This window comes from Ursus americanus, chromosome 27 (assembly GCF_024610735.1).
Source record: "Ursus americanus isolate L20-20 chromosome 27, mUrsAme1.1.p, whole genome shotgun sequence".
Classification (NCBI taxonomy): domain Eukaryota; kingdom Metazoa; phylum Chordata; class Mammalia; order Carnivora; family Ursidae; genus Ursus; species Ursus americanus.
In genome coordinates this window covers 3710778-3734056 of record NC_142153.1, presented here as the reverse complement: position 1 = coordinate 3734056, position 23279 = coordinate 3710778, and the positions used below count along the sequence as shown (strand labels likewise).

Genomic DNA, 23279 nt, shown 5'->3' with positions numbered 1-23279 from the left:
ACTACTTGAATTGCTTTTATTTTTCTCTTATCATATATTGTTCAGTAATCCTTACACTGCCTGAAATCTTTACCAAGAATTATAAACATCCCAGCAAACATTTTCTGAGGAAGTCCTTCTTCATATAGAATAATTGACCAAGTGAGATTAGCCAGCTCACTAAATAAAAAAGCTACAATTTTTACCACATACCACATTGTCACCATTAAAGTAAACTCAAAAATCAAATGTTGGGTCTTCTTTTTTAATTGTAACTAGGCGTATCAATTTAGGTAGGCTAAATTGCGGTAGTAAATGATCCCAAATTATATAATGGCTAAACACAGTAGAAGTTTATTTTCCTTCTTACCCAAGGCAGATATTCCTGGTGAGCAAGTTGCTTTTCGCAATGAAGAAAAGTAGCCGCCTGTTTCCATTTTGTGGCAGGGTAACAAACCCAGGGACACCTTAATTTTTCTATACCTGGCTTTTAAAAAGGGAAAGAGAACATGGTGGGAGCAAGGGAGAGGATGCTTTAAAAGCTTGACCTGGAAGAGGCACACATTCCTTCCACTCACATTCCATTGGCAGGCTGCAAGGGGGCTGAGAAACAGTGTCTGGATATTTCCAGCAACAGCCTTATTAACCTTAAGTTAATTCCACCTGTTTTCTTTTTACTCATTTTGATGAGGTTACTAGAAAATTTTAAAGTATATATGTGATTTTCATTATAAATTTCTGTCAGACAGAAACTTTTCCCCCAAGCTAATGATGGTATGATTTAAGGCTGAACAACTTTCCTCTATCCTAGTCAGAATGGATAAAAATAGTGGAGCCCGATTTGTTAGAAGTAGCTTAATAAAAACTATTTCCTGTTAAACTTACATTGATGAACAGGACTTGAAGAGTGATTGTGATACTGTATATAGTAAAACCTGGGTGATTCTCAACGGAAACTATAGTTAGTACCTGAATTAAAGAATATTTTAAAAGAAATGCATTTTATTTGCTTCTAGGGATATATACTAATACAAGCTAAGCAAAAGGCTGCTCAGTAAAATAGGTCACACAGTATTAGAAAGGGAATAGCTTTTAGGATCTTAGTGGATTTAATAATGAATTCAAGTCCTTATTTTAGCTGAGTGACTTTCTGTAGTTTAGCTAACTTCTCTAAAACCCACCTCTAAAATGAGATTAATGATGTCTACCTAGTAAGGTATGTCATAGGATTAAATGAAATAATGTAAGTGAAATTTCTGGCATATATAAAGTTCCCTGGGCAAAAATTGACAAGGCAAGAAACAACAAATGTTGGAGAGGATGTGGAGAAAGGGGAACCCTCTTACAATGTTAGTGGGAATGCAAGTTGGTACAGCCACTTTGGAAAACAGTGTGGAGGTCCCTCAAAAAGTTAAAAATAGAGCTACCCTGTGACCCAGCAATTGCACTAGTGGGTATTTACCCCAAATACACAGACGTAGTGAAGAAAAGGGCTATCATATGCACCTCAGTGTTCATAGCAGCATTGTCCACAATAGCTAAACAGAAGGAGCCAAGATGCCCTTCAACAGACAAATGAATAAAGAAGATGTGGTCCATATATACAATGGAATATTACTCAGCCATCAGAAAGAACGATTACCCAACATTTGCAGCAACATGGACGGGATTGGAGGAGATTATGCTAAGTGAAATAAGTCAAGCAGAAAAAGATAATTATCATATGGTTTCATTCATTTATGGAACATAAGGAATAGCAGGGAGATCAGTAGGAGAAGGAAGGGAAGAATGAAGGGGGGGAGTAAACAGAAAGGGGGATGAACCATGAGAGACTATGGGAAATAAACTGAGGGTTTCAAAGGGGAGGGGGGTGGAGGATTGGGCTAGGCCAGTGATGGGTATTAAGGAGGGCATGTATTGCATGGAGCACTGGGTGTTATAGGCAAACAATGAATCATGGAACACTACATCAAAAACTAAGGATGTACTGTATGGTGACTAACATAACATAATTGTTTAAAAAAATGCTTTAAATTAAAAAAAAAAAGTTTCCTGGGATGCATACTTTTTGTCAGAGGTTAACTTGTAGGACATTGACTCCCTAGTCAGCGATTCTCCCTAGAATCCAGATCATACCAGGTAGGTGGGGGCAGGGTGGGAGCATGCTGGGGAAGAGAGAAGAGTAGAAACTGGACTGTGATGTGGTCTTACAAAGGCCTCAGCTGACCCTTGATGGAGCTCTGAAACCAAGAGGTGGCCCTTCAGAATTGTCCTGCAGTGGGGTTAAGGAGCCAGGCAGCCACAGACTTATCTGTATATAGATCCAGGTCCTAGGTCATCCCTTCCTCAGAGCAATTCTCAGAGAGGGCTAGCAAGTGAGGCTGGATGTGTCCTTCCTTCCTGAAGGGCATCTGGGCAGCCCAGCACTGTTTCCACCCAGGAATGTTCATTACCTTTTCCCCCCTGTTACAAAGCTTGCTTTACAATAGGAAAATATGCTATTGTGTTGTACGAAGTTACTATAATTAAATAACCATTTTAATTTTTTCCTGTTTTCCCATTACAATGACATTTTTTAGTTCATTTCCTGGAACGTATATGTAAGAGCTTTTCTAGAGTATAGTCCTGGGACAAGAACTGCCAGGTCATAAGGTAGACAAACTCAGTTTTATAAGATAATGCCACATTTTCTGGAGTATTTATATGGAGGGAAGAGCAAGACAGGTAGGATGGGGCCCCAGAAAGTTTTAATGGTGATGATTATATTATATTTCACATAATGAGGGTAGAGGGTTAATGGGTGTTTCTCATTATTATGTTTATTTAGCATAAATATTGCATGTATTATTTTGTATGTATCAATTATTACATAATTAAAATGCCCCCTAAATGGGAATAGGTAGAAGTTTTCCATAGTTCTGTGAAATCGCTCAGGTGTCATCTAAAGTACACAGAAGAGGTCTAGCAGTTTGTTTCTGAAGTACGGCAGGAAACAACAAATGTTGGAGAGGGTGTGGAGAAAGGGGATCCCTCTTACATTGTTGGCGGGAATGCAAGTTGGTACAGCCACTCTGGAAAACAGTGTGGAGGTCCCTTAAAAAGTTAAAAATTGAGCTACCCTATGATCCAGCCATTGCACTACTGGGTACTTACCACAAAGATACAGACGTAGTGAAGAGAAGGGCCATATGCACTCCAATGTTCATAGCAGCATTGTCCACAATAGCTGAATCATGGAAGGAGCCAAGATGCCCTTCAACAGATGACTGGATTAAGAAGTCGTGGTCCATATATGCAATGGAATATTACTCAACCATCAAAAAGAATGATTTCACAACATTTGCAGCAACATGGACGGGACTGGAGGAGATAATGCTAAGCAAAATAAGTCAAGCAGAGAAAGACAATTATCATATGATTTCTCTCATCTATGGAACATAAGAAGTAGGAAGATCGGTAGGAGAAGAAAGGGAAAAAGAATGGTTGGGGGTAAACAGAAGGGGGAATGAACCATGAGAGACTATGGACTCTGGGAAACAAACTAAGGGCTTCGGGTGTGGGGGGGATTGGGAGAGGCTGGTGATGGGTAGTAAGGAGGGCACGTATTGCATGGAGCACTGGGTGTTATACACAAGTAATGAATCATGGAACTTTACATCAAAAACTAGGCATGTACTGTATGGTGACTAACATAATATAATAAAAAAATATTATAAAAAAAAAGTATTTGATACCTTAACCAGTTCTGTTTCTAACATGTTATGAAGGGAGGCGTGAAAGACGTTATCTTTTTACTCTTTTACCTCGTGCTTGCACTTTCCTTTCCACGAGGCTCATTTGGGGCTGTCAGATATCAGTGATTGTTGTGTCTACAGCTTCCTCTAAGAGATATTAAGATTTAATTAAGATTGTCAGCCTTCACCTAGTCAGCCCAAGCTGTGATCTCAAAATGACTGTAATACTAGCTCTCGTCAGCCCTTTGTTGTTGCTGCTCTTTGTAAAGAAGCTTTTTCCTTCTGCTGGAGATCTTTAGTCTTCTTAGGGGTAGTCTTATCCCTAGAGAATTTGAGAATTGCAGAGCATAGCTCTGGTCCCTTTTTCATGCTCTTTGTCTTAGATTCTCTGTTTCCATTTATTGGTTCCTCTTACATCAAAATGTATATTGGATTGCACCTGGGTGGCTCAGTCAGGTAAGCCTCTGCCTTCGGCTCAGGTCATGATCCCAGGGTCCTGGGATCAAGACCCTAGTAGGGCTCCTTGCTGGACTGGGGAGTCCGCTTCTCCCTCTGCCCCTCCCCCACCACTTGTGCTTGTGTGGGTGCATTCGCTCTCCCTCTCTCTTAAATGAGTAAAATCTTAAAAATAAATAAATAAATAAAATGTGTATTGGATTGTTTTTAGCGTCTAAGAGTTAGTAATATTTTGGGGGGGTTGGTATAAATTTCCACATACTTGACCAGCTCTAAGGATCCCTTGAATGACAACTACTGCTAACCTGAAAACCATTTAATTTTTCAGAATAATTTAAATTTATGATCTAAGTAAGAAATGAAAGAGCTTTCACCTAGAAAGGTAAACTTACTTTCTAAATAATTTGAGCTCTGTAGGATGGTTTCCTGAGAGACTTGGGGAACACTGTAGCAGTGGGAACAGGTGAGCAGGGTTGGCTGTTGGGGTGGGAATGGTGGGTTTAAGGGATAGCTGTTTAAGGCATAGGGAACAAGAATGTACTATTAATGATTATGTACTATTTGTGGCCCAGGCTTAAATAGGTACCAGGATCTTTTTAATCTTTGTTACTGAAGTGAAACTCTGGATTGAGCTGCTTTGTTGTTTATTTCATGAAACTCGGACAGGAATATTTTCACATCTCAAAAATCAAGTCTTTCAGAGCATCAGGATCTAGCTTTACTACTCAGTTACCACAAATACGTCTTTTACATGTGCTATGCTAAGTGCTTCAGCTGTGTTTCTTCTCTACCATCTTCCGTAATGCCACGATTGTTGACTACACCCCCCCCAAAAGGAAACTGACCCTTGATAAAGATAAAAAGAATTTATTGGAAGGTCATCAGGTAACTCACAATATGGAGGGGGAGATTATTTGAGAATCATAGTGGAAAATAGGCCCTATCCAAGGAAGGCTGACAGCAGAGGAAGATGCCAAGTTCCTTCCATGAGAAAGGTGCTGTCAGGACCCTGCAACCGCCACCAGGACTGTAACAGGGATGCTCTATCATTGCCCCTGTGTCTTTATGTCACTCCCTTGGGAGCACCAGGTGGTCAAGCTTAGGTCATGTGGCCTTTGCTGCTAACTTACAGTGACAGAGACTGTTTGTAACCCCACCTTTGGCCCACAGTAGGGGTTTCCCCTAAAGTAGGAAGTTGTTCTTGATCAGTAGCCTAAAATCAACAAATGTACATTGACTTGTTTCTCCCTTTTTCATTGAGATTTGGAGAATTCAAGTAACTTACCCAAGGTCATACATCCAGTCAGTGATGAAGCCACGGTGTAAACTCCAGTCTGTTTTGGCTCATAACCTTATACCTGGCTGCCACTTTAAGTGATATTATCCTTGTAGAAGCCACCGGTATAGTCTTGTATACACTGAAATTTGAATGAAGCAGGGAGTATTAAGTAGAAACCTATGCTTTGTTTAGTTTTGTTTTTTGAAGGTTGCACATTTCCAGCTGGTCTGGTTCCATTGGAAAAATCTGGCCCAGTTTGAGAAGTTGATCATTGGATACTCTGTTATATGGATAGTGTAGCCTTTACCCATTTCAGAATAAACTGTACTCCTGAATTTGCTCTGAGATTTTTCTAAACCCTTCGGGAGTTGACTTGAGGGTAAACTTATACCAGTCCAACCTCCCACCTGGACCCCCTACCCCGGGAAATGACTTTCTGAGGCTCTAGAGTACAACTTTGGTTTTACAGGACTTTGAATGTTCCTAACACTCTGTGTTCCATTCTTTTCTTTGATTGGAATTGCTGATTAAGAAGTTAAAGTAATATTCACGTAGTATGAGCAGTTTGGTTTACTGTCCTTTTGAAAATAAAAGCCACAGGTAGATTTGGAAACAGAAAATGGCCCCAAATTAACAATGTTTGCAGTTCCTTTTTTGACTGATCTAACTGTGGCTACTGCTATTATGCTACAATTACTTAGGCCGTTGGTCCCTCTCCTTCCTGTTACCCTTCAGATTCCATGTCATCATCAGCTTTCTCAGGGAAGCCTTCCTAGACTTCTGAAGACCAGCTCAGAACCTGATGGAGACTCTCAGAGTACCTTGTGCTTCTCCTCAAATCAGCGGCACAGTTACTATTTTCCATTTTCTTGTGCGATTATTTGATTATTTACTAATTAATGATTCTGGGGCTAATGTCTAGCTCCATGTAGACTCAGTAGGAGCTGGAACCTGTCTGGTTTTGTTAATATTCTGTTCCAAGTGCTAACATAGTGAATGAAGGAAATTATAGTGGTGAATAGAATTAAACAGGTCTTTTGTCTTTTGCACGAATAGAGCTTACAGTTACTCTTATGTAATACTGTTTTTGGCAAAATTAAATATGACTTGATATTATTAAAGACTGATAGAAACTGATAATGTAACCCAAACTACCAAGCAAACTAATCAAAGAAATGGAAAATGAAAGTCTGTGGTTTCTAAGGATTTTCTGAAAGAGAGGCAGCAAAAACTGGTGCTCTCTCTATACAAATCCTGTTTTTTTTTGGAAAAAAAAATGAAGGTAAAGTCAGGAACTTTGATTAGCATTATTTTTTACTCAGAATAATTTGTCTTTGGTGTGAAGCTCTGCAAGGGCAGCCATCTCTATTTTCTTTTCTCCTGGACACGGTGCCTGGCATGTGTAAGGCACTTACTGAATATTTTTTGAATTAACACTAAGCGTTATAAAGAGATTATTGTGGGTGGTCTTATTGGATTAGCTTCTGGAACAGAATATTTTCTCAGCACTTGCCATCCCATCTATAATTATTGGTTTACCTCCTAGAAGAACATCTTTTAGAGCTCTGAAGTGATAACCATTTTAGCGTTTGCATTTGTGTGTGTTTTGGGATAGAATGAAGAGTACTTGTGGCACAGAAAGAAGAATTTATAGTGTCTCAGGTATACATGATAGGTTCTTCTAGCATCCTAGAAGGCCTAAGCCGAGTGTGCCAGTGTTATACAAAATTATATCTTATGAACACTTGGATGAAGTCTTCCTTCTGTATTTTCCTGTACTTCAAAATAGCACATCTAATATTTGACCCTTGTCTAAATGTTTTACATCACTGGATTTGGTTTTATGAGGGGAAAATGATATTTTTTCAAGTTTGGAACTATTTCACGCTTACAGGGTGTTTTTCCCCCCTCAAGAATGTTATTTAATTTTAAATGTAAGAAGGTTCTATTTAAAGATTTTTTTCCCCATCCTGTTGCTTTGTATGAGGAACAGATGGAACTAAAGCATGTGATAACAGAGGCAAGACTGAGGGCTGCTGGAGTGAGGTAATATGTCTTCATAGGTTGAACAAGTCATAGGGATTTTGACTTCCAACTGCCAGTTACTGCAGACAGTGGTTATTCATTAAAATTAAACTGATTTTACTTTTTAGATAATGAATTATGACCCAAAGAAATCTGTAGCCCCACTGCTAGACAAAACTTCTCACTTTTGTGCACAGCTGAGATGTGTAAAGATAAGCATCATCAGACCTTTAGGAAAAGGGACAGTGGACAAAGGAAAGGAGCTGTGAAACTTGCTCTTTAGGCTGAGATTGAAGAATAGGGACCAGAGAGCAGGTTCAGTGTCTGTTTGTGGAGAAATTGTCTGGGTCCCGATTTGGACAATAGTCTTGAGGTATGTCCAACCGGTTAAAGTTGTAGATTGGTGACACATGGCAACAGAGTTCCAGTTCAGACTGTGGGCACAGATGTCAGGCAGGTGAGCCTGCGTGAGGCCTCATGCGGTCAGACCACCTATGGATCAGGACTTAGTCCTGGGGTGTAGAGCACTAGAAGAGTCCAGACTAATCACCATTTGCTAGGGTTCAAAATGAGTCCCCAGATTGGAAAAGTATCAGAATTATGGGAAAGCCTGGAAGAAGAAAGGAAAATAAAGCAGGGAATAAGTTTTTATCAAATGTATCTATTTTATTATTTAAAGTCATTTGTTGTTTTTATCTACTCTCAACGACTACATTGTCCTCTAGAAGGTTAATTTTGCAATCATGTTGCTATATAGAAAGGAATAGCACCCGGAGAATGGGAGGATACGTACCCTACTCTTGCCATATCAGGAACAGGAAACTGTCACACATTTTCCTGGACCCTAAGACTAGTTCCTAAGCTTTTGGCAGAGTTGATTTTTCAAGTCTTCCCTGCAGTTATATGAGTGGCTGGCCTCCATTTCACTTCTGGAGTCAGTCTTTCTGTAGTGAATTTTCCATTTCAAGGTAACCATTTCAAGCCTTACGGCAGTCTGAAAAAAAATGTATGGCCGTGGAATCCTTAGCTTTCAAGAAGCAAACAGCACAGGAGAAAAACAGCTTCTGTTAGATATTAGGAAACCTGGACACAAGTCTCAATTCTGTCACTTATTAGTTATGAGATCCTGGACAAGTCACTTCATGTTTCTAGGTTTCAGAAATCTTCACCTGTGAAATGAAGACATTGAAGGTGATTTTTTCTAAGGTCCCTTCCAGCTCCACCAATGAGATTAAATCCAAATGAATGGCCTAGAAGAAAACCACTCATTAGCACCTTTATGACACTAGCACCAGCACCAATAGTGAAGATGTGGGGCCACATGACAACAACAGCCAGAGAGCCTCACTGAGCACCTGACCTCTGACTCCCAGATCAGCATTCTGTCACTTTACTCTCTTTCATACAAGACACTGTGTTCTAAAGAACCTAGGGAAAGCCATGAGATCCTTTTATATTAAGTGATGTTACATCCACCATTCTGTTATGAAAATGAAGTGAGCTGGTTTCCTCCTGCCATTTCACGCCTCCTCCCTCCCCCAGCCCTTCTATGTATCATGTTAATAATTGTACCTCTGGGCAGTTGGTATTTAGAATTCATTACCACTGTGGCTTCTCTCCAGAGCTCATCACTCAGTCTTTATCTTTTTCTGCTCATGGTTCCATGACATTTTCTTAGAGGGGAAAGATGTTTTTGTTTTTGTTTTTTGTTGTTGTTAATAAAAACATTTATTTTGCATTTTATATGGAACAACCTGAAGGTCTGGATCGTGACTTGACAGTTGCCCAGGGGTTTACTGACAGTGTGTCCATCTCAGCGTGGTTCTGGGATTAGGGATCCACACAAACACAGGCAGGAGTTGCAAGGGAGGAAGGGGCACAGGAAGAGTGTATTTCAATCCTTTCTTAAAGAAAAGGCAGTAGAGCATTCTGAGTCACTGAAAACCTGTGCAAATGGGGCTTCTAAAAAATAAACACTGTACTGTGAGCTCTTGGCGAAGGGGCCAGATAAGGACCTGGATAAATAAAGGGACATTTCCTTGTAGCAGGGAAAGAGGAGGGAGGCCTACTATTTTTAATGTTCTCAGCCCCAGAACCTGATATTCAAAGGAAATCACATCCAATCTTAAATAATTTCCCTGCTCAGGAAGAAGTACCCATATCCCTGGAACCAGACTACAAAGATATCATGCTAGTCATTTCCAAGTCCTACTCAATGGCCCATAGCATATTACAAAGGGGCGGGGGGGGGGTTAGAGGGTAGTGGCTTGTGTTCCAAAGAAGTGAAAACTCAGTTCATGTGAAGCTGATAAAGCCAAATGACTGGGAAGGACCACAGTTTAGACAGTGGCGTATACAACCTGCTGAAAGAGGTCTCTAGTGAGGACCAAGAAGGGGAGGTCCAGAGCACCCTCAGCTTGAGGTGCAGCAGGTATAGAAAATCTGCGAGGAGGGGAGTATTAAAGTAGTAGGGAATAGAACACTCCAGGTCTTAATTTTCATGGGATAATTTAAAAAAAAAAATCAAACCCTGGGTGCTAGTCACAACAAATGCCATGGCCTTTATGTTCACCTGGCAGCATTAAAAAAAATATGCCAAAGATGTCCGACTAAACACAGGTCTTGCTAGGAAGTGTCTGTGTTCAATGGGGCTTGATAGAGCTGACAATCCAACATGATTCCTATGGAAACAGAAGAGGCAGAGTCCTGATTTGCTGGCCTATGGAGGGCTGGAGAGAGTAGAACCACAAGCTCTGAAGTGACTGCAGATTCTCTGCAACCAGCTTTGACCCAGGCCATGGAGAGCCAGATTCTCACTCTAGAGATGGTGAGGGGCCCAAACATAACCCATACTACATGCACTAGTCCTGGTCACCCTACAGTTGAAGGGCAGCTCACTAGGCAGGAGAAAGGAACTAACTGGTTGGGAAAGAAGGGGTTACTTTTTATCTTTTAAAATCTTAATTTATATTTTAACCTCAAACTTTTTTTATCAGTGCCTCAGATACAATTTAATCTTCAGTCTTAAAAAGCCCCCTGAAACAAAACAAAATTATACTTTTTAAAAATCTCCCTCACTTTCTGGTAGTTCGTTGCTTCCAGTCTTCAGTTTTACCCTGACTTAGAGCCCACAAATTTCATCAGACCATCTGTGCTCACGGACTTGGGCCTCTCTAGTGTGAAGCCTAGGGCTCAGCTCCAGGTGTTTTGTTTGTTTGGTTTTGTTTTCTCACTGACTGCCTTTATTGGCAGCTATATCAGACCCGACGCTCCACAGCCACAGGAAGGGGCTGGTGGGCATCACTCAAAGCAGGGACTCTCCAGTAGAAGGCATGGCCAACGATGCCACATAGCCCCCAGGACACTTGCCTCAGCCCCGGACCTCTCTGTAACCCACGTAGCTGACCCTAGATACCATTGACGTTCTCTTCTCTATCTCATTTGGGATCTGCAGTCTTCAGTTCATTGATCTTTCAAAGGTATTCACCATTATGGTAATAGAATTTCCTGTTTTTTCTAACCCTCACCCCCAACTGAGTATGAGCTGCCTAAAGTTAGGGGCCTCGTGCTGATCTTGTGTGTGTGTGTGTGTGTGTGTATGTGTGTGTGTGTCACACACATCTCCCCAGCACATGGTAGGCACACGTGAACAAGGTATTAAATTGGATTAGTTTCTCTGGGACTCTGCCTGTGGAAAGGCTTAGAGAGTTTTTCTGCTACCCATTAACTGGGACACTATTTTAGCAGCCTTTTAGGGTTTAGGTACTAAATAGTATCCTAAGTCAGAGAAAGCGTCAGAAGGTGAAGTACCAATTTTCAGACTTTCAGTTAATTAATTTGTAGAATTAAATTTCCCTTACAATTTCTATTTCATATGGAAGTCACTTTTATTTTCTGTGAAAGCTTTTATGGAAAGTTATTTTGAACTTCTAAATAGCTGCTTCTCTCCAGGAGGCCTGCCTTTATTTCATAGCAAGCAGGCTCTCTGTGCACAGGCTGCTGTAGTCTGAGGACAGTCAAGCCCACAGAGCAGGACGGGGCAGCACAGGGTGTTCCGATAAGTCTTTGAAGTGATTCATATTGAATCTGGTTGTGACCCCCATAAATATCTAACATGATGACTGCAGGAGATATGAAATAAATGTAGGAAAAGGAAAATATGACTTGTTCTGAAAACAGTTGGAAAACCATATTGTTTATACTATTTAAGATGTGGAATATTACAGGCATATTCACTGCATCCTGATTTATGGTAGCAAAGACTGTAAACTAAATGTCCAATAATAAGACCCTGATGACATATGATGCCTCACCACACTGGAAAACTATGCAGCTATTAACAAGAGTGAGGTAGCTTTGTGCTGATGTAGAAAGATCTTGAGGGTCGCCTGGGTGGCGCAGTTGTTAAGCGTCTGCCTTCGGCTCAGGGCGTGATCCCGGTGTTCTGGGATCGAGCCCCACATCAGGCTTCTCTGCTCGGAGCCTGCTTCTTCCTCTCCCACTCCCTCTGCTTGTGTTCCCTCTCTCACTGGCTGTCTCTCTCTGTCAAATACATAAAATCTAAAAAAAAAAAAAAAGAAAGAAAGATCTTGAAAAGGGAAAAAGGCAAGAAACAAAAAGAATATATATCATGCTTTCATTTATAGCCCATAAGAAGGGAAAGGACACAATGTACACATACACATATAGTGTATATGGATGGGTTATCTTTGGAAGGATGCATGGGAAACTGGCACTAGTGCTTATATCTGGGCATAGGACTGGGAAACCGGTGTGGGAGGGAACTTAAATTTCACTGCATACTCTTTTGTACCATTAGGAAAGAAATTAATTGTATATTAACTGTATTCATTTTTCAGAAAAAAATTATGCTGAATTTTCTTAGAAAGTTTAACAACATGAAATGCAATAGAGAAGGGAAGCTTACTATGTATTTAAGGAATTTAATTATTTGGGGGGCGCCTGGGTGGCACAGCAGTTAAGCGTCTGCCTTCGGCTCAGGGCATGATCCCGGCATTATGGGATCAAGCCCCACATCAGGCTTCTCTACTGGAAGCCTGCTTCTTCCTCTCCCACTCCCCCTGCTTGTGTTCCCTCTCTCGCTGGCTGTCTCTATCTCTGTCAAATAAATGAATAAAATCTTAAAAAAAAAAAAAAGGAATTTAATTATTTGACAAATAGTCACTGAGCTCCTGCTCTCTACCAGGTACTGTTGTAGGCTCTGAGGGGCACAGATGACTTCAGACAACAGTGAGCTCCATAAAGACAAGGAGATAGCCGCTACGATAGAGAAAGAATGAGGTGGAGAGTAGGGGCTCTTTTAGGAAGGGTGACGGGGAAAGTCTCTTGGAACAAGTAGCAGCTGAGCTGAATTCTGAATGATGAGAAGCTGGCTATGTGTGGGATCAGGGTAACACCACAGAGTTCCAGGTGGGAGGACAGCAAATAGGAAGTAATTCAGGAGAGTTACAGTAAGGAGCTGAGCTTGTGTTTTATGTGTAGGTTGAGTAAAAGCTACAGTCCAGTGTATTACACTGGAATGGACAGACAGGCCTAACTGAAGGAAAGATGGTATTGGGAAGTGGTGGAAATTAAGTTTAGGTCAATAGGATGAGGCCACACCACTGACCCTGAGTGCTAGGGGTCCTGCCAGCTTCTCCACATACCTCTTGGTGGACATGCTCAGGTATGTTATAGGCGTCATCTGTTGTTAATTCTTAGAGTACTAGAGGCATTGGAGTGGTTCTCTTCACTCGTCCAGATAGAAGTCTGAAACAGAAAATGTAGGGGGGGCACAGGGGGAGACTTCTCTCCCTGACTTGCAGAAAGATTTATTCTAGTTTAAAAAGGAAAGGGCCAATGTAAACAGCCACAGTTTGTGAGAGACAGTGTGGTTGGTGGTGTGGTTTAAAGTGAGGATTTGAGCGCTGACTCTGTGCTGGCTTCCTGAACTGACCTGGCTCACCTATAAAGTGGTAGGGATTGTAATGTCACTTCAACCCACCTCACAAAATTGTCAAGTTGAGAATCAAAATGAGGTAACAGATGTTACTTACAGAAAGTGTAAGGTGTTAAACAGATGAAAATTGTTTTTAATAATGACATTACAGGAGTAGTAGTGTCAGTTGGACAGTCTGTGGGTAAAGATAGAATATTTCTGCTAGACAGAAATGAAGTTGTATATCAGAATCCATTTCTGTACATACTAGCACATGGTTTTCATTCTTTTTATGTAACCTTTTTGGTGGAGAAAAGGTAATTCACTTCATCAGGAGCCATATTCTAACTCCTTATTATGGTGACTAGCAAATATCCAAAAGACGTGTTTCTTTTAAACCAGTGCTCTGTATTTATAACCATGCTGAGGCGGGGGCTCTGTGTTTTACACAGTACTTTTTGAATTTTTATCTTGCCTCTGCTAGTAGTTCCTTCATGGGTTCTACCTCAGGCTTACTTGTGTTAAATGAAGATATCTGCCTATATTATCACCACATACTTAAATTTGAATTGTGCGTATTTTAAACGGTCAACTTTATCATACTGTTTTATAGCACTTCTTTTATGCCTTTGGAACATGCTTTGTAATATGTGAAGTCGCTACGTTTTTGTTTTTTCCTTAATTTACTTTAAAGAACAGTCATGCAATAGCTTCAAATTACCTGGGAAGAGAGGAAAATTTACCATAAAGTAGCCAAAAATGATATTATAGACTCTAAAATCAATCAATTCTTAGAAGAGATCCCCAAGATCTTCTAAAAAGCTATTGTCTAATATTATTTTAGACAAAATTCTATCAAAAGTTAATTTCTCTCTTCGTTTATAACAGAGTTGAAATATCAAGTGCTTCAGAGATAAGAGATGGAAAGTGAAGAAGTCTAGAGGAGGGTGGGAGGAAGCCCCTGACCTGAGGGGGAAATAAAACCCCAAGTCCAAATATCACTTTGCCTGGGCTGATTGACAGTGGACGAAAGAGCCTGAATACCTTCTTAAGTAGTTCTCAAGCACATGGGTGCTTTTCCATATACTGTATAGAATTTGTAATCCTGAGTCATCAAGGAAATTTCAGATTTGAGGATTAGATCAGTTGAGGCACCACTCTCTTCCTAGATTGGCGTTTTACAAACTATTTTAAAATTTTGTTATTTATATTAACACTAAAACGTTTTTTATCTGGGGGTTATCAGGCTGACCCTCTCTGTACCCCTGAGATGCCAGATGTGTGAGGCATTGCAATCCTGAGTGTTATAGTCAAAACTGACTCTTTGTGTCAGGAACTAAAGTTATCTGGTCTTCTAATAATCTCCAGTTTGTAATTCTTACTCAGATTCTTACTCGTATTCTTGTTCACTGGTGGAACATTTACAGCTCTTGGAAAAGCTTATTGCTTTTTATTGATTGGAATTCGTTTTATTGGTCTTACTCTAAGCCATATTTAAAATTAACATGTGCTAACTGGCAAATTTTTTTTTAACTTTTTAATATGATAGTAGCATAACCTCTTTTTTTTTTTTTTCTGGATTTTTCATACAGCCTGACATAATTCCTGTCTAAATATCTGGCTAAGTACTCTAAGATCATAATAAACATTTAATTCATCAGAAGGCAGTACGATTTAAAGTACTGTTAAACAATGTGTGGCCTGAAACAGGAAAGAGAGGAAAATAAATGATCATTGGAGAGGCCTCCATCCTTTTATACTAGCCTGTTAATGGATGAGCCTTTTGATTTCCATCCTTTCCCTCCCCCCCTTTTGGAGATTTATCTCTGTTCCCACCCCACATGGTGCCTCACAGATTACTTGAGGCTTTTATTTGTGGTATCTCTATTTTGTTGTTGACATTAATGAGCTTGCTGCACAGTATCACGAGAGAAATGGTGCTGCTATTTGGAATGCTAATGAATAGCTTGCCTGGCCAATTGCCATTTGTTCCACTGTGTGAATATGGAGTGTGTGTGTGTGTGTGTGTGTGTGTGTGTGTGTGTAAAAGAGAGATGAGTAGCAGGGGTGGGATTGCATTTTTTTTTCCTCTTCGCAGCCAGTGACGTGAGCTGTGCCTGGAACAATCAGACTCGCTGCAAACAGGGTAGTTGAAGATGCTGGGGGAGGCAGCCTGGTGTTTCTTAGGCTAACGCCGATCTCAGCTCCCTGAGCTGCTCAGGCACAACCCGACAGAGTTCCTTCAGCATCAGAACCTTTCAGCGGTTGGAAAGTGCCTTTTATTTCTCCAAACCTCTTCCCCGGTCAACCTGCAAAATGATTGGAGTGAATAGTGTTCAGAGTACCAGCAAGGTGCGGGTGAGGACCTCAGGTTCCGTGAAATACTCCCGGGAGGATTCTATCCGGCGGCAGTCCCACCGGTCAAAGTCTATGAAAATTTCTAACTCCTCAGAGTTTTCTGCTAAGGATACCAAGGTAAAGAAATACCATGTTAAACCGTATTGAAAATGTGGTACAGTCTTTGCCAGTGTCTAATATGCAGTGACAGAATGAGAAAATAAGATCTATAAAATGGCTCTAAGATAATCAGGTGAGATCAGATGAAAGGGATGGTATCTGAAGTCCAGATATAAAGATTGCTGTGACGTGGGTCAGTCTTATAAAGAGCCCGTTTGTGGAAGAGAAGGGTGAGGCAACGCTCAGAATGAGGTGATTGTGAGAAAGTGTTGGTTGGCACATTGATCTTGTTTTTAGTCTCAGAAAGGTTGCCTTGACAAATGATTTGTCAGTGCAGTGTATTTTTAGAACATCAGGAATACAGAGACATTGTGTATGATTTCATCGTTCAGTTAGTCCTCTTGCCTTCCCTTCTCTGCCCTGCCCAACAATACGTGGAGCTGATGTACACAGTGACCTGGTCTTATTAAACTGCATTCTTGCTTTGTACGGAGTCAGTAGCCTCAGGTATATGTAATTGGGAAGATTTTCTTCTTTCATGTTTCTTGCACATATGTGTTCTGGCTGTGCTGCCATTAATCGCTTGTCTTTTTGCGACGTCTGTAGGATAATATTATCTCTGTTCATATGAAATGTGAAGGGAGTGATTACGTAGTGAAATGGGCATTTACTACATGCAACATTTCTTGAGATTCTTCCCACCACCATCTGTGTGAGCAGGGTACTCAGAAACACTCCCACTCCACAGGTTTAAAAATGGAATAATAGAATCACAGAACTCTAAGGCTGGAGACGTACATGATCATGATGGAGATTTCAACGCACAGAAAAAGCTTGGGGAGGTAGAGCTTAGTGTCTTCTGTCTTCTCACAAGTTATGTATCCAGACCCACTGAGAGTGACATTAGGCTTTCACCCGCCCACCTTTCACCTTCCCAGTCCCCTTCTATGGCATTTACATTGTTGAAAGACTTTGGCAATAACAGGTTCCCTTAAAAGTATGGCAGGGGTAGGGATGAAGGGGGCAAAATACCTTAATGTGACTTTAAGAAACATGTTCGCTTTCCATCCACCCCCTTAGATTATGACACAGTGGGATCTAACCCCTTCAATCATTAGCAAATTTCCTAGCTAGAATGTTGTCAGATACAGCTCTTTCCCCTTCAGTATTTTTTTTAAATTTGTAGCTTTGGGGAGAAACATGTACCTTCACATGTCCTGTTCACATGTCATCTTCACCGTCCTGTCACTGTGACCTGCACGGTGATGTATTGGTCTCTGTTGAAATTGCTGTGAGACCTCCTGTGGTGTGCTGACTACTGTCTCCTGCTCTGATAGACCTGGATGGCTGCTTATATTGTTAAATAAATGTATGTAAGCATCTATGTGATTTTCAACATGGCTCTAAAATTGGCTTCTATTAGGAGTGCTAAGAAGCATCTTTAGATTTTGTTTTAACATGGATTTTACCTGCACTATGCTGTCAAAGACTTTGGGAAATAAACAGATCATCATCATCTACCATAAATCCTGATGATAATTTAAGCATTGTAATATTAGTCTGTTTACCCAGAATTATGGTTGTATACTGTAATTAATGTTGAAATCTAGCATAGATGTGAAATGAAAAGACTTTCTACTATCTTCTCTGTTTGTTACGCAGTACAGGTTTTCTTATTTGATATTGCATCTATGCAAGAGAAAGCCAAGTATTTTTTTTTTTTAATATTGCAAACGTTACAAGCAGTGAACAGTATAAAAGACCCCTGGTAATCAATAGGCCATGATATGGTATTTGGAAATTACTGTCAAATTTTTAATATGTTTTTTAAGCATATGTCGTCTCTAAGTTCTGGAGTGTATATTGAAGAATGTATCCAAGTCCCCAGTATCTCACAAGAGATATTTTTGTAGGATTATGTAGTCTTTTAAAATTGAACACCAGAAGGAGCTCATAGAAAATCATTAGAATAGGAAATTAGATAGATTGAACTTAATCTTTCATTAGCCATTTTTGTTCCCTAAATGAAGTTAACTGGATAACACTATAGACTTGTACCCTAAATATGGGGGACTGAATTATATTATAAATGCATAAATGCATATCAACACATATTTCTATCTAGAGTGTACACATTTTACTCCAGGGGTTAATAATCAGAATTCTTATTCACCAGTAGTACTTTTTTAGCACTTAAATTAATATTTCTTCCTGCTAGTAATATAAATAACACTTTTTAATTATCTGACTTTTTATCTAAAATGAAAGATATCTAATCCAATGATTAGAAAAAATTCCTCCTCTAGTCCCCTCCAAAAAAGGTAAGCTGATGTATGTTCCTGGGATTTAATTTTGTCTATCTGGAACTCCACTTCTTCCTAGAATAGATGTATTAATTGTCCTTTGTCAGAGAGTTGGAGTTATAACATGTTTTGTGTTCCTTGAAAGCTTTCATTTTTCACATTTCTAACTTCTGTTTTGTTGTTTATTGAAAACATAATGGTTTAATTTAAATTTGATTCATCTATTGTCCTCACTTTTTATCTCGTTTATTCGTATTTGTTCTTCATTTGAAGCAGGTATTAAAGGACTTCTGTGAAAGGATTAGGTGCCATTGCCTTTGATTTTAGAAAAATATCTTAAAAGCTTCCCTTGATCTAATAATTTTAAACTAAGAAAATTGAATTTTCTAATCTTTTGTGGTTCATTTTGACATAGTTTAAAGAATGTTATTTGAACTACCAAAGCACAGCCTATATGTTATTTTCTTTAAAACTTGATTTTCTATATGGTCTTTTTTTTTTCTTTAAGGTATTTTAAATTATATTCTTTAGACTTCTGTGGCTTTGTTCTTTTCTAGATAACATTGTTTATATCAAATTCTGAAGCAGATAAAATGGGTAGGACACATGTCAGTGTGTTTTAGGAGAATATGCATTTTGTGGAGAACACATTCACTGTTCAAAGGTATTAATTCTTACTTTGACTTATAAGCTATTTGTCAGTTAAGGGTCTGTTATTGGAAGAGTTACCAGTGAGGCTCATGGCCATGAGGGGGCAGTGCAGACTTTCCTGCTGTCAGCCCAGCTGGTTGCTCTGCCTTTGACAGAAGTAACATTTTGGAATCAATTTCTTAAAAGGCAAATACTCCAGAATTTGGTATGTGTAGTATAAGAAATGTTGATTAGGTCTCAGTTCTGCTTGGAATTTCCACATGTCTCCCATGGATTTAGTTAAACCTCAAATATAAATTATTTCACTGTTCCTTAGTTTTTAACTTGAGTAAGTCAATTATAGGTCTAAAACATAAATCTATAAAAGTTCTTGTTGATAGTATCACTTATTTCCTTCTTTATGTCTTGTCAGACTACATTATATGTTATAGATCAGGAAGATCTCAACCGATGCTTTTGTTTCATGTTGTTGTGGGTGAATATAACAGGCATGGTTGAACTCTTTAGGCCTTTTTTTGAGGACTAGTATGAGGCTAGAGATAAACCAACAGTTCTCTAGTTGATTATTGTATGGATTCAAACAAATTGTTTAAAGCTATTATTTAATAATAAGGCAAAGAAATAAATTTCTCCAACACTGAAATTTGAGAGTAAAACTAGTACTTTGGGTAGTGCAAAATGGAAAAAGTTGGCCATTTGCTGTCTGTGCCAGGTTGTTGCATCCTGGTGGCCTAGCCTGGGTTTTGCTCCCTGTAATTAGCAGTGTGTGCCTAGACAGTCACTTCTCCTCCCTGGGACTCATCCATAAAATGCAGGGGTTGATAGAATGATAGCTTTGTTCTGAGCAATGTTAATTTTAGAAATCTTGCGGGGGTTGGTGGGGGTTATTTCCTCTGTAAAAGGAATCTAAAGACTGAGCTAGATTCAGGGAAGGTGAGTTTTATATGTATTTTGAATAAAACTCTTCCTGTGCTAGGAGATGTTACCCAAAAACATGTTAAAGCGAAATGAAATGCCTAATTCATTGCTTTGTAAAACATGTTGCAATTGTGGTGAAAGGCCCCATCAACTCTATTCTCTCCATCTGCATAAGCTTGCTTGTTATTTCTTTAGCATTGTTAGGTAAATGTTACTCATTTCCCCTTCTGTGAATCAAATCTATACACAAAGGAACCTTAAAGATAACATTACAATGCCCATTGCAGCCTCAAGTTTTTCATGAGAGGTTTGCGGATTGTTATTCTTTACTAGATCCTTTTGTGCTTTAGATTAAGGCCAGAGCCTGGGAAGGAGATTCTGGTCAAATGATCCTTTATATATGCGTATTCAAAAATGTATATCTCATATATTATGGGAAAAATCCTTAGTCATAATTTGGAAAAATTCCTGCAAATGTCTGTTTATATATATTTTTTATTCTTAAATTGAAACAGAACATCTTTTAATCTTGTAAATTCATGCTTACTCCGATACTTTCAGAAGGACAGTAGATTTAAACAATTGGGGTCAGAATTCAAGAACATCTCTCTGAACATCTTATAACCGTGGCACATGTGAGAGAATTAGGGAGGAAGTGTCTTTCACAACGCAAATACGATAGTGTAAAGATAAAAAATAATTTTATTTCCAAAACTCTATTTTTCTTACATTGGCTCTACTGTCTTCCCACTGGAGTCACTTCTTGTGTTCCAAGAACTTATGCTTTTCCCTCAGGTGTGATTCTGCCAGACTAAAAAATTTTGATGTTTTAACGTAGTCTCTACCCAAAGGAGATCTTAAGAAGAGACCTGGCTCCTTCTGGAAAGTATTTCTGCAGACTACATTCTTATCAATAGCTGTTTAACTCTCTTAAGATTTTAGTCAGCCTTGCCCCTAAATAGAAGCTTGTATTACCTTTTGATTTATTTTTAAATTATAAAGCTAGCAAAGTGATACTGGTTTTTATTGTTGGTTTGAGTTTTTTTCAATTCTCCTTCAAGCCCTAGCCACCCCCCAGAACCACTACCAGCTTGTTTCTGAATTTCTCAGATCCTGCCAGTACTTTCATGTAAATTAATACTTTTTTTCTTTAGATTATACAAATTTTGAGATGACCCTTGTTGACCCTTGAGTATAATTAAAAGCAGATCTTCATCATTTACCTATTTTCACTTGATTAAAGTGCCAGTAGAGTTGTGCTTGCTTGAGTGTCTCTAAAATAACTCCCAGTGTCATACTGTGTTCTTGATCTGCTTCCTCATGCCTTTCTATTTGAACACATTCTTCTAATGATGTTGCTGTATAGCAGGTGGTACAGAGCTTCCATGCCAGTATTTGAACATTGTAAAGAAACTGCTGGCCCATGCCATCATTCTTGGCAAGCTAGTATATTATCCTTGTCAGAATCAAAGAAAAGGGGGAAAAAAATCTATGAAATATTAAGATGAGCGTTCAGGGAGGAAAAAAAGAATCCTTGCGTTTTTAAGAGTATTAGTTGAAGCTGGAGGGAGGTTAGTAGCGTCATGATAACCTGAACTTAGCCATCTGGGAGCTCTTGTGTGGGAATATGCATGGTGACCAGATGTCCTGATTTTCCAGGATGATGCCTTTCCTTTATTGTATCCTGTTGTTAGATCATGCCTGGTGGCCTGGTTTATAATTCAGGATTGCATTCAGTTTAGGAACTAATAGGAGATTTTTGGAGAATGTTTTTATTTACTCATCCATGGTGATGCAGAAACCATGAGGGGCAAGGTGGCTCTTCCTCAGTCATTTATCATGGAGTTCATCTTTGATTTTAATTAAAATTTTGGAGCATTATCTTATCTTTCAAGCAGATCACTTTTCATTGCTTTTTAAAAGCCAATCTTTCACATTGGATGGTACAACATTTGGTTTATTTATGCATATATGACCATTTGATCTTTGTTTTTGTAGATAGATTACTTGTAGTGTTTCATGTCAAAATTTTTAAGAAAGTACTGGCTGAGACTCAAATTTTATAGCCTGACTCATCTCATAACACTGTTGTCACTGGACACATTAGTATACTTAAGCTCATTATTACCAGATTCAAATCTGGTAAGCCAAGTTTTTGTTTGATTCTGGCAAATCAAACAAGATTATATAGCTCTTCCATGGGGCGCCTGGGTGGTTCAGTTGGTTAAGCGTCTACCTTCGGCCCAGGTCATGATCCCAGGGTCCTGGGATCGAGCCCCACATTGGGCTCCTTACTCATCAGGAGCCTACTTCTGCCTCTGCCTCTGCCTGCTGCTCCCTCTGCTAGTTCTCCCTCTCTCTCTCTCTGTCAAATAAATAAATAAAATCTTTATAAAAAATTATATAGCTGTTCCAGACACAATAATCTCCTTGCATCCAGGTGCAACTTAGTGGGGTCAGCTTCAACTCTATAAATGAGAAATCCACTGGATCATGCCGAGGTATTTACAGCAAGCAGTAGGACCTTCTCTAGACATTGGAGCTCCTAGTAGCTCATGACAAGGGAATTCATTCCTATTGAGCTTTTTATTAAAGTTTTCTTCTAAGATTTCCCTTCAACTAGAAGGGTTGGGATCTAGTTAATTTAGTAGACCGAATAGGCAGAGAGTGCTTTGAGAGAAAAAGCTCTTTACTGTCATTTAGAAGGACTGCTGAAATACCAGCAATGCACTGATTTATGACAGTTCTCCTTAGAACACTTTTTAAAGAACAGGTAAAATGGAAAGGCTCTCCAGAATACTTTAATTATGTATGATTGGGCAGTATTTTGAGCGGATTTTTGTACGTTTCATTAACCCCCTGCTGTGACCTCTTATGACTGTGATTAAGTTGTATTTATATACTGCAAAAGCATAACTCTTAAAATTAAAGATAACAATATGCTTTTGTCTCCATGCCTGTGTAAACCTCACTAAAATGACAGTAGAACTCATAGATCTTAAAGGGCACAGAATGAGACCTGATGCCCTCAAGATGTCAAAAAAATTTGAAAAATTGAAAGCTTACAGACCTGTTAACTATTTACCACCCCAGAGAAAGCCAAAACCCAAGTGCCTGCAGACCTGGAAGCCAAGAAAGGGTGACTGATTTTCCCCATAGAACACAAGAAAGGTCTAGGAATTGGAAGCACTGATTACATCTAAGGACAGTAGGTCAAAACAAAAAGATAGCTTTAAAGGTTCTAAATTAGTAACTAGACACTCTCAGTGCCCTCCCTAATTTGTACAGCAAAATGCTCCTCATTTTCTGCAACTCCTGTCTGGGAAGATTAACCCAAAAACTTTGGACTTCAGAAGTCAGGTCAGTTGAGGCCAGTAGTGAGATGCCCACATTGAAAATAGCAAAATTAAGTGAAAAGTACCTACGTTTCACAATGGGCAGATTCTTCCTTTCTCCTCACCCATGTACTTTTTCTTAGTTACTTAAAGAGGAGGCTTGATATCCAATAAACAGGAAATCTGATAGCAGAGAGAGAAAAG

General features: G+C 39.4%; 1 protein-coding gene across 7 annotated transcripts in view; it reads left to right on the top strand.

The window, feature by feature from the left end:
• The window catches only part of PSD3 (pleckstrin and Sec7 domain containing 3), a 701003-nt gene that overhangs the window by 443435 nt on the left and 234289 nt on the right, over nt 1-23279 (top strand). Inside the window, exon 10 of one of the 7 annotated variants that reach the window (XM_087856336.1) lies at nt 15715-15886. The exons of the other annotated variants lie outside the window; for them this stretch is intronic. Coding sequence (XP_087712462.1) covers nt 15715-15886 — 172 coding nt within the window. The remainder of the gene's footprint in view (nt 1-15714; nt 15887-23279) is intronic. 7 annotated transcript variants of the gene reach the window in all.